The following is a 9841-nucleotide window of genomic DNA, read 5'->3' on the forward strand; positions in this document are numbered from 1 at the left end:
TGTGTTTCCATTGCACAGTTTGCACATTTGGTTTCCTCCCGTAAATTCTTTTTTGAATCGTGCTGCGCGACCGCGCGGCGAAAAATTCTTTTTGCGCACACCGGGGTCGGGCGCGCAGGCTGGCGAGTACAGACAGACCACGCCTCACCTTTTCACAGGGGGGGTCCATTTGGAAAAAAGGATCCATCTGGAAATAGCACATGCTTTTCGCTGCACATGCTGAAGCCGCCAGGCAAAGCTTGTGCTGTGAATAGCAGGCCGGTGCGGCCTCCGAGTCGGCGTCTATCTAGCGCGCGCGATAAGGTTTTTGCTTGCCTTCCCTGGGACCCCGTCTTGCATGTCTGACTGTCACTGTGCGATTTCGGGGCCGGGGTTGTGCGTTTATGTGAACCACAGGGCTCGCACCTCAACCTCTGCCGCACAGAGCCATAGGACGTATTTTCTTCTCAATAACAAGGCTGTGAATAGTGAGTGTGAGTGCACACACAAACGCACACACACACACACGCTGTGAATGCTGGCGTTCGAGTAGGGATAGGCGCTCAGGGCACCTATCTTTGCTTTCGCCATCCTCGCCTCGGCTGTGCGCGGCGACGGAGCCCGAATCGCCGACGAGTCGACAGCCTTTCTTCGCGGAGCTCGCAGTTCCGGCTCGCTCATCGCTGACGAGGCGACAACCTTCCTTCGCGGAGCGCGCAGTTCTGGCTCGCTCATCGCCGACGAGGAGGCGCCGCTCGTGCTTCCGCCTCGGCTGGCCGGCCGCCGCCACAGCCGCCGCAATGGCGTGTGCGGGTGGCAGCAACGTGACTCACGGCGAGCCACCAAACTGCTAGTCTTCACTTGCCTCGTGGGCACAGTCTGCTGGTGGAATGTGGCCAGCCGGCCGCTGCCGCCACCGAGCGAGGCTGCTGCCTTTGGCGACGTGCTCGCGACTGCGGCGCGGAGAGCCCTCGGCGGAGGGCTGTCTGGAGCGGCCGCGGGCGTGATCCAGGTCCTCACACTGATGTGGCTTCGCACCGGCATGCACTACCAGTACAGGCACGGCGTCTCCACGCGGCATGCGCTCCGCACGCTCTACTCTGCGGGCGGGATCCCACGGCTCTACCAGGGGCTCCCCTTCGCTCTGATGCAGTCACCGCTCGTCCGCTTCGGCGACACGGCCGCCCAGTCGGGCATGCTCTCGCTCCTCGCCTCCTCGCGCCTCACTCTGAGCGAGCGCACTGCCTGCGCGAGCGCCGTCGCCTCCTGCTGGTGGCTGGCAGCCACTCTGCTCGACTGCTCCGCGACACGGCGCAGACAGGTCCGAGACATGCCCCGTAGGAGGCTCGCGGTCACTCCGCTCGACTGCGTCAAGACGACGCTGCAGGTGGAGGGGTCTGCCGGCTGGGCGCAGCTCCGCCAGAAGGTGCGGGCACGAGGGATCGGCGTCTTGTACGACGGTGCGATCGCCGAGATGGGCAACTGCCTCCTCGGCCAATGGAGTGCGCGTTGAACGAGAGCAGATCGTTCACTAGGCGCGCTCGCCAACATGGCCGCCTCCTTCCTCGGCGGCTTGCCCTGGTGGCTGACCTTCAACGCCCTCTCCGCCGCTTTGCCCGTGGACGAGGCCTCGCCGATCGCGGCGCAGCTCGCCCAGCGCGCCGTGATCGGCTTCCTGTCGACTGCAGTCTCGGATTGCCTCACCAACGGGCTGCGCGTGCTCAAGACGTCGCGCCAGACGTCGCCGACCTCCCTCTCCTACTCCGCCGCCGCCGCCGCCGTCCTGGCCAAGGACGGTGTGGCCGGCTTGCTCGGGCGCGGGCTGCGGACCAGACTGCTCATCAACGGGCTGCAGAGCGCGCTCTTCGTGGTCGTGTGGAAGCTGATCGAGCAGCGGCTTGACGCCACGTGGCTCTCGAGAGGGGGAGGCGGGTAGAGGCGTGGGGTCTGCACTCTCAGACACGCCGGGGTGACCCTCTCTGTATATCAATGCCTATTCTTCGTTCCAGCGCCAGTCTCCGCAGGGACCGCACCTGTGTTTGTGACAGAGATGTCATAATTTCTTCTTTGTGTCGTCGCGTTTGGAGTCCCTACATACCTCAAGCAGACCCCCTGTGTGTAGCGACATGTACATGTACATGTTGTTGTTGTTGTGCATGCACACACGTGTGTCACGTCCGCACATGTGCCGCCGGTACTCTATAGCGCCGTATGCCTAGGCGGTAGAGTCTATAGAGAGCTCTAGCTGCGCGGCAACTCTCGGTCGCCGCGATCTCTCCCCCTCTCCGCATTGAGGCGTGCACCTCAGCGCAGCGACCAGCGTGCGAGCCGCGTTGAAAAGTGAAAATCGCAGTGTTTTAGAGCCTTCGGGAGCGGAACCCCCTCTGGGGTCCTCATCTCAGCCCGCGGGTGCGGCACACGCGTGTTCTCTTCTCGGAATGTGCTTGTCGCAGTGGCCGGGCGGCGCGAGCGCTAGGACGGTGTTGGCAAAATTGGACCCTCCGTGGTAGAAGCAGCGCGAGAGGGTGAGCATCATCTGCGAGGAAAGTGCCTCGTGACACACTCTGGGCGGGCGGCGCGTCAGACTTGCGCGTGCAGGGCGAGGGGCGCGTTACCAGGTCCAGGAAGATCTCAGCAACGTCGGAGCGGTTGAAGTCGTGCTTGAAGACAGGGTTAACCATGCACTCTGCGCAGCCTTGGGCGCGCACACGCGCTGTCACCGAGCGGGGGAGAAGGACGGACGCGTTTAGGCCGGCGCCACTGCCGAGCACAGCCGCCTTGAGAGGCGTGTTGTCCGTCGCGAGGAAGAGGGGCACCTGTGGGGTATGTCCTGAACGAGTCAGGCACAAGCACATGCTCGCGTGTGGTCCGCCGCAAATAGAGAAAATGGTGCCTTGCCCTCGCGGACAAGGCAATCCAGGATCCTCGTCGCGTCACCCACTGTCATGCGCACGTCCTTCTTGAGCAGCACAGGGGCCTTGGCAAACTGTTTCGCGAGCGGGCAGCGGGAGCTGAGGTGCGAAGGCGTGGGCGCCGACTCCATACAGCGCAGCGCAGCGAAGCGCGAGAGCGCCACCCTCGTAGCCGGCTCCGGCGGCCGCGCGGAGGCGCGCAGCTTCTCGCCCTCGTCGGGCTCGTCCCACGGCTCCACCTCGGCTTCCGGGGGCCTGCCCGTCGTGCCACCGACCAGGTCAAAGTACTCCGCCTCCGTCTTGTCGTCCCACTCCTTCCACGTCGCCGTGATCTCGCCGTGCAAATCACCTAGCGCGGACAAACAGGTACAGAGATCGATCGACACGGTCAGGCACAGCCCTGTCAGTTCACGCGGTGAACCGTGAACCCGGTTCATGAACCCAACCGCCGGTTCGCGGTTCATTCACGGTTCGCGGTTCACGGACTCGGCACTCGGGCGGGGCGGGGCTAGTTGGTTCACGGTTCACGGTTCACGATTTTGGCGTGAGCTGACCGGTGCGGCCTCCGAGTCGGCGTCTAGCGCGAGCGCGAGAAGGTTTTTGCTCGCCTTCCCTGGGGACGGGGTGTTGGCTGTTGCATGTCTGACTGTCACTGTCTGTGCGATTTCGTGAACTGAGAGGCCTGGCCAGGCAGCGCCGGGTCCCAGAGAAGGCTGCAACCGCCTCTAACCCTGCTAATACGCCGGCCACGGCCCGTTTGGACTCGAGAGTGGCGCCGGCGCTGAGCCTCGTAGGGGCCGCCGGGGTCTCAACCTTAGGATCGTACAAAGTACAAAAACCAGAGCAGCTACGCTTCGCTCGCAGTTCGGCTACGCCGAACAAGGAGGGGAGACGTGACACAATCGACGGAAGAAACTCATGTGAGACAGAGAGTCACGCCGGACAGGAGTGAAGCGCCGAGCTGAGCCCTGGTGTCGCGGCGGATTGATAGGAGCCAGTGGGGGTGGGAGAGTCGAGTCAGATGCAACAGCACCGTCTCGGCAGCGAGGCCCATGATGGCGACGGCGGCGACGTAGGCGAGACGGCGGCGAGGGTGGCGACGGTCACGATGAAGGAGGCTTGACGAAATGGATGACGCCGTCGCGCAACATGACATCATCGATGTCGTCGTCCTCGAACTGGTTAGGCTCCTTCACCAGGAAGCGCATTGCCGTCGCCAGCTTCTTTGCGGCGCTGCGCGGGTGCGTGCGCCCATCCGCCTCTGTATCGTCTCGGTTGTTACACGTTTTTGGATGCTATTTGGGGTTACCTCACGACCCGCACGAGGTAGGCGGCGCGCAGCGCCGCTCTCGCAGGCTGTTTTTGACTGATTCTCGATTTTGTTTTTGTTTTCACTCTAGCGGATAGCCCCATGTGTCCTTTTAAAAAGATTTTTGTCCTATCTAAAAGGACAGGTTCTTGAAGGGCGCCACGCGCCCCCGCTCGCCGGCCCAGGCGTACCTCCCGCACTCCACTTGCCCTTCGCAACTTCCCCGTGCCCGGTGGTGCCGGGGGACGGCAGTCGCGGCCTTGTTTTGGACGTTACGTGCCGCCGCGTTTCGATCACCGATCACCGTCTGAGAGAGAAGTCCTGAGAGAACTCTCCAAAGCCGGTGATCGGTGACCAGGTGACCGGCCGGTGATCATGCAGCTAGTGGGTGGTGCCCCGACCGACGTGAGCGTCATCAACGCCCGCAAGTACCACCTTACGAGAGCCGCTGCAGCGACTGGGACGCAAGCTCACACCGGGCGAGCTCATAGTGAAGAAGATGGTCAAGGGAGTGCTTGGGCGCGTGACCAAAGGCGCCAGAGGTGCCAAGCGGCCTGCTGCGCCCCCCTCCCAGGCTGCAGCCCCCCCCCCACGCAAGCGGCGGGTGATTGTGGACAGTGATGAGGACTAGCGGTCGTAAAGGACAAACGGTTGCGGGGGTACGTCTTGGGTCGGTTTTGAATGTGCTTGCTCGTGCTGGGTGGTAACCCCGCGGCCTGGAGGGTGTCAGGTGGACATGGTAGCATACCTCAATGCCCAGGAGAGGCTTGCAGAGAGCTCAATGGGAGCGACAACGCGAGATCAAGTTGTCCTTTTGTAAAGGACAAGTCCTTTAAAAGTCATCGGCCTATCCGCTAGGGGTCCCGAGACCCAGCTCTCAGTACTCAGTCTCAGAGGCGGCGGGCGGGCGCCCACTTCACATAAACGCACAACCCCGGGCCCCACTCTTCACCCAGGAGTGCAGAGATCAAAAACGCTCGGCCCTATGAGCGGTTGAGCTTGAGATATGGCGCCACAGTGACGGCCCTCGCTGCGTCTGGAGAGGTGAGAGCCACTCTGAGAGGAGGCAACGTGCGGTGACCGGTGTGCGGTCTGCGGAGCGCTGTCACGACGTGTCACTGGGTCAGCTGAGCGGCCCTGTCGTCACAGCGCGCCTGTCCCGCTCTCGGTCCCCGACCCCGTCGGTCCCGCGAGATGGGGAGACTACCTTCACACACGCGGTTTGGTTCTGAACATGTAGCCGCCTCCCAAAGCCGAAGCGCGGCGTCGTCCGTAGCTTGCGTCCGTTGCTGCACCTCACACGCTGACGTCGGTGACGTGTGAGATGCGACTCCAACATACACATACTGCTCACACGTCAACGAAGCCGCACATAGACACAGAATCGCATCGAGCGAGAGCCAACAAGAGAGCCGGCACACACAATAGACAGGCAGTGCGACACAGCCCGCCAGCACTCCCAGCTCCCACCGTTCGGCCCGCTAATTGGAATCTAATTGGCTTAGCGCTTGCCTCGCTCGTGTGCGCCCCTCCCTGCGCGGCGACCCCCTCCTCCGCGCCCGGACATGTTGGTGAGGTACGCCTGTCGCCTCGCCGCCTTGCGCGCCGCGCCCGCCCCAGCCTGGCCGTGCACTCCGCCGCCGGGGCGGCTGCTTCCGGTCGCAACCTTGCCCGCGCCGCGAGGGAAGGGGAGGGCATCCTTGCCAGGTGCATCCTTGCCGGGCGCCTGCTTGCTGGGCTTGCCTTTGTTGGCCCGCTTGCCTTTCCCGCCCACGTCCGCCTCCACGTCCGCCTCCTCCACGTCCTCGCCCTCCCCGCTCTCCTCCTCGCTCTCCTCCTCCTCCTCCTCCCAGAAGCGCCTCCCCGACTTGAACGCTCCGATCTCGTGCTGCAGCTCCTCGTCGCTCTCCTCGTCGCTCCCCTCGCCGCTCCCCTCGCCGCTCCCCTCGCCGCTCCCCTCGCTGCCCTCCACGCTCTCTTCTCCCTCCCCGCCGGCCGCCTCCACCCGCCTCCGCTTCGCAGGCTCCTCAGCCGCCGCCGCCTCCTCCTCCTCGCCCTCCTCCTCGCCCTCCTCCCAGTCCCACTCATCGCCGCCCTCCTCGCCGCCCGCGCCCGCACGACTGCGCTTGGCCTGCGCCGCCTCGCGCTCGGCCAGCATCCGCTTGAAGCGCTTGCCGTTGACGTGGCCCTCGACCGCAGACGGCTGGCGCGAGACCGGCTGGCGCGTCACGGTGCAGTAGAGGAGGTGCTTGCTCTGCTTGTGCGGCACCAGGTGAGGCGCGTGCTGCTCGAAGTCGTACGCGACCAGCGCCGCCTTCTTCCGGTAGGTCTTGCCCTCCCAGTGCGCCCGCAGCACGTCCAGCTGTGGGAGGCACTCGTGCCCCGTGGTGGAGCAGCGCACCTTGCCGCTGTCGAGGACCTCCGCGTCGGAGTGCGCCGCCACAAAGTCTACGACCGCCTTCGGCGGGGCGGACGAGGAGGACATCGCGGTGCAACGCAGGTGCAGGCGCAGGTCAGCTGGGGGCACGTGGGGGCGCGACGCGAGGCTGTTCACTTCACCCTGCACCCTGGGGACCCGGCGCTGCACACAGCCCAGGTACGACGGCAAGAAACCCGAGGGGAAGCTGTTCACTACACGACTGCTTGGAGGATTTTTTCCCGTTCATCATTTGCCGGGCGCTTGCGGTTGTGTGTTCTTCACCTTCCTACAAACATACACACCACATGCACATGCACATGCACATGCACATGCACATGCACATGCACATGCACATGCACATGCACATGCACATGCACATGCACATGCACATGCACATGCACATGCACATGCACATGTGCAATGCACATGTATGTGTGTGTCTTGTGTGTGAGCCTGCTTGTGTCTGTGTGTCGCTCGTGCGTGTCCGCGCGGGCGAGCGAGCAAGGCGAGAGTGGAGGTGAATCGAGTCGCCATACACTTTTGGCCACTTCTTATTTATTTAGTTCGCGTTCTCATCGAGACAAAAGAATCTTACAACAAAACTCCCTCGCACAACACTGGGCACGGGACTGGCGCAAAGAATGATAAAGAAAAGCTGGGATTTCGCGTCTGACTCATCGACCTGGGCCGCCGCGACTTCGCGTACCTAATCTACCATGGCGGACCGCGCCTCGCACGGCGGCCCTGGGCTGGTCGACGACCGCCTCCGAGCGATGCAGGCCAACCTGGAGGCGCTAATGGCGCAGGTCGAGGAGAAGACGCAGCTCGCGGCGGAGGGCTTCAAAGAGGCGGGCAAGCAGCGCGAGCTGGTGATTGCGCTCACAAAGAAGATTGACGCGGTGAGCAAGCGGAACAAGGCCCTCGAGAAGGAGGCGACGCGGGCCGAGCTCGCAAGGGCCGAGCTCGTCACTCTCGCTGTCCAGACCGACGAGGACGCCGCCCTGCTCGCGGCGCGTGCGGCGGCGGAGGAGGCGCGGCAGTCGCTCTCGCGGGCGGAGGCGGCTCTGGCGAGAGAGGCCGAGGAGCGGCGGACCGAGGCCGCGGCGGCGGAGCGGCGGCTGGCTGCGCTGCGGGAGGAGGGCGGCGCTGCGGTGGCGGCGCTCGAGGAGCGTTTGGCTGCCGCTGAGGCGGCGAGGGAGAGGGAGAGGGAGGGGGCGGCGGCGGCGGCGGCGGCGGCGGAGTCGGCGTTGCAGTCCGAGCGAGAGGCGCGCGCCACCGCCCAGGAGGCGGCCGCCGCCGCAGAGCGGAGAAGTGGTCCGCTCGAGGCGAGGGATTGCTCTCGCGGCTTGCGCCAGCAGGCGGGCAGCTGCCTGTGACGCGTCCGGGACACGGCCCTTCAGGCGCAGCTGCTCGAGGCGCAGCGGCGGATCGAGAGCGTCGAGGGCGACGCCATCGCCTCGTCGCGGGCCCTCGCCCGCGCCACCGAGGAGCCGCCATAGCCCTGACCCTGACCCTGACCCTGACCCTGACCCTGACCCGGACCCTGACCCTGACCCGGACCCGGACCCTAAGCCTCGCCCGAGCCACTAGAGGAGCCGCTAGAGGAGCCGCTAGAGGAGGGTCACTAGGAGCCGCTAGAGGAGCCGCCCTCGCTCGAAGCGAAGTGCCGGGTCGGTCCCTCACGCACCGCCGGTCGCACCTCTGGTCAGGAGTCGACTTCGCGCGACGCGACGCTCGAGTCCGCCTCCAGAGAGATAGATAGACAGAGAGATGCCTCCCAGCCGCCGACCTCGCCCCGCGCGTCTCGGACGCGTCGTGCGCGTGGCCCGTAGATCCCTCTCCCGCCGCTCATCTCTCCCCATCTCTCCCCATCTCTCCCCATATCTCGGTGGCCCGTAGGTCCCTCTCCCGCCAGCTCATCTCTCGCCATCTCTCCCCATATCTCCCCATATCTCGGTGGCCCGTAGGTCCCTCTCCCGCCAGCTCGCCGCCTCCAGCGAGCGAGAGGCGGCGCCTGCCGCCGCAACGCCACCCGGCCGTGCCCCGTGCTCCGGCAGTGTCTGTCCGCCCCTTTGGTGTAGGCGGAGCTGGCCGCCGGGCTGGCGGGGCTAGAGGCGGAGAAGAAGAGGCGGGTTCGGTGGGGGTGAGGCGGCGCTCTTCAGCGCGACGTGGCGTGTGGACAGGTCGAGCTGGGAGAGGCGAGAGCTCAGCTCGAGGCGTCGAGTGAGACAGTTGCCACCGCGGCCGACTCGTCGCGAGCAGAGGCGCGAGAGGCAGCGGAGAGGCAGCCGAGAGGCAGCCGAGAGGCAGCCGAGAGGCAGCGGAGAGGCAGCCGAGATGTGGGCGTGATGTGGGCGAGGCTTGTCGGGAGCAGAGGCGGAGGGCAGAGCTGCGCAGTGTCATATCCTCATATCCGTGGCACGTGCACGACACGTCCGAGACATGTCCGAGACATGTCCCGCAGGCGGAGGCGGAGCTGCGCAGTGCGCTCGCCAGTTCGGCGGCGGCGGAGGAGGAGGCGGCCACACTCAAGGAGGAGCTTAGCGCGCGAAACGGTTTGCGCCGCGCTTGCCCGCGCCCCCGCTCCCCCTCCCAGGGGCAAAGCAGCGATGCTCGTTGATGACTCCTCCGCGCTTCCCCAGGCGCGCTGCGCAGCCTCGGCTCCCAGCTGCTCAAGCTGCGCGACGAGCTCGCCGCCGCCACACAGGAGAAAGAGGCGCTCAAGGAGCGGCTCGCCGCTCCTCTAACTCCTTCATCAACGCATCAACGCATCAACGCACTCATTGAAGGCGCTCAAGGAGCGGCTCGGCGCCGCTGACGCAGACGTCGAGGCGAACGCGTACGCGATCGCGGCACTGCAGGCCTGCCCGCCCGCCCGCAGGCACCCGACTCGCCGAGTAGCCACTGACTTTTCAGTTGTCGCGCAGGCGGCTCTGCGTGAGCACGCCGCGGCGCCGCCGGCTGCAGCTGCGCCCGCCGCGCCCGCCGCGCCCGCCGCGCCGGACGTCAGTAGCGGCGTGAGCGGCAACGGGGAGAGCCTCACAGGGTGATTGCTAGAAGAGAGGGAGAGAGGGAGGGGGGGAGGGAGAGAGAGCTAGTTGCCGGCCTCTCCTGCTCTGCCCCCCCCCCCCCCCCAAGGGTGCCACCTCGCTCTCCCCTCGCTGCCCGCAGGTGGGGCCGCGAGTCCGACGCGGACTACTCCGTCTACTCCGTCCAGCCCTC

At 65.5% G+C, this 9841-nt stretch overlaps 3 protein-coding genes across 3 annotated transcripts; 2 read left to right on the forward strand and 1 right to left on the reverse strand.

The window, feature by feature from the left end:
* Nucleotides 1-216: 216 nt before the first annotated feature.
* On the forward strand, nt 217-2045 carry EMIHUDRAFT_455814 (hypothetical protein; the record flags this gene model as incomplete). Its single annotated transcript, XM_005785774.1, has 4 exons — nt 217-261; nt 539-1251; nt 1321-1439; nt 1515-2045. 4 exons carry the CDS (start codon nt 217-219, stop codon nt 1913-1915), a joined length of 1278 nt encoding a protein of 425 aa, XP_005785831.1. The 3' UTR covers nt 1916-2045.
* Nucleotides 2046-5701: 3656 nt separating this feature from the next.
* Nucleotides 5702-6685, reverse strand: EMIHUDRAFT_229737 (hypothetical protein; the record flags this gene model as incomplete). Its single annotated transcript, XM_005785775.1, has 2 exons — nt 5702-5961; nt 6319-6685. 2 exons carry the CDS (start codon nt 6683-6685, stop codon nt 5702-5704), a joined length of 627 nt encoding a protein of 208 aa, XP_005785832.1.
* A 621-nt stretch (nt 6686-7306) lies between these two features.
* Nucleotides 7307-9610, forward strand: EMIHUDRAFT_441602 (hypothetical protein). Its single transcript, XM_005785776.1, has 9 exons — nt 7307-7944; nt 8020-8106; nt 8329-8626; nt 8701-8733; nt 8803-8883; nt 9084-9174; nt 9262-9335; nt 9409-9480; nt 9547-9610. The coding sequence occupies exons 1-3, from the start codon at nt 7336-7338 to the stop codon at nt 8449-8451; spliced, it is 819 nt and encodes a 272-aa protein (XP_005785833.1). The 5' UTR covers nt 7307-7335; the 3' UTR covers nt 8452-8626; nt 8701-8733; nt 8803-8883; nt 9084-9174; nt 9262-9335; nt 9409-9480; nt 9547-9610.
* Nucleotides 9611-9841: the final 231 nt, after the last annotated feature.

Source organism: Emiliania huxleyi, assembly GCF_000372725.1.
Source record: "Emiliania huxleyi CCMP1516 chromosome Unknown EMIHUscaffold_158, whole genome shotgun sequence".
NCBI classification, from domain to species: Eukaryota; Haptophyta; order Isochrysidales; family Noelaerhabdaceae; genus Emiliania; species Emiliania huxleyi.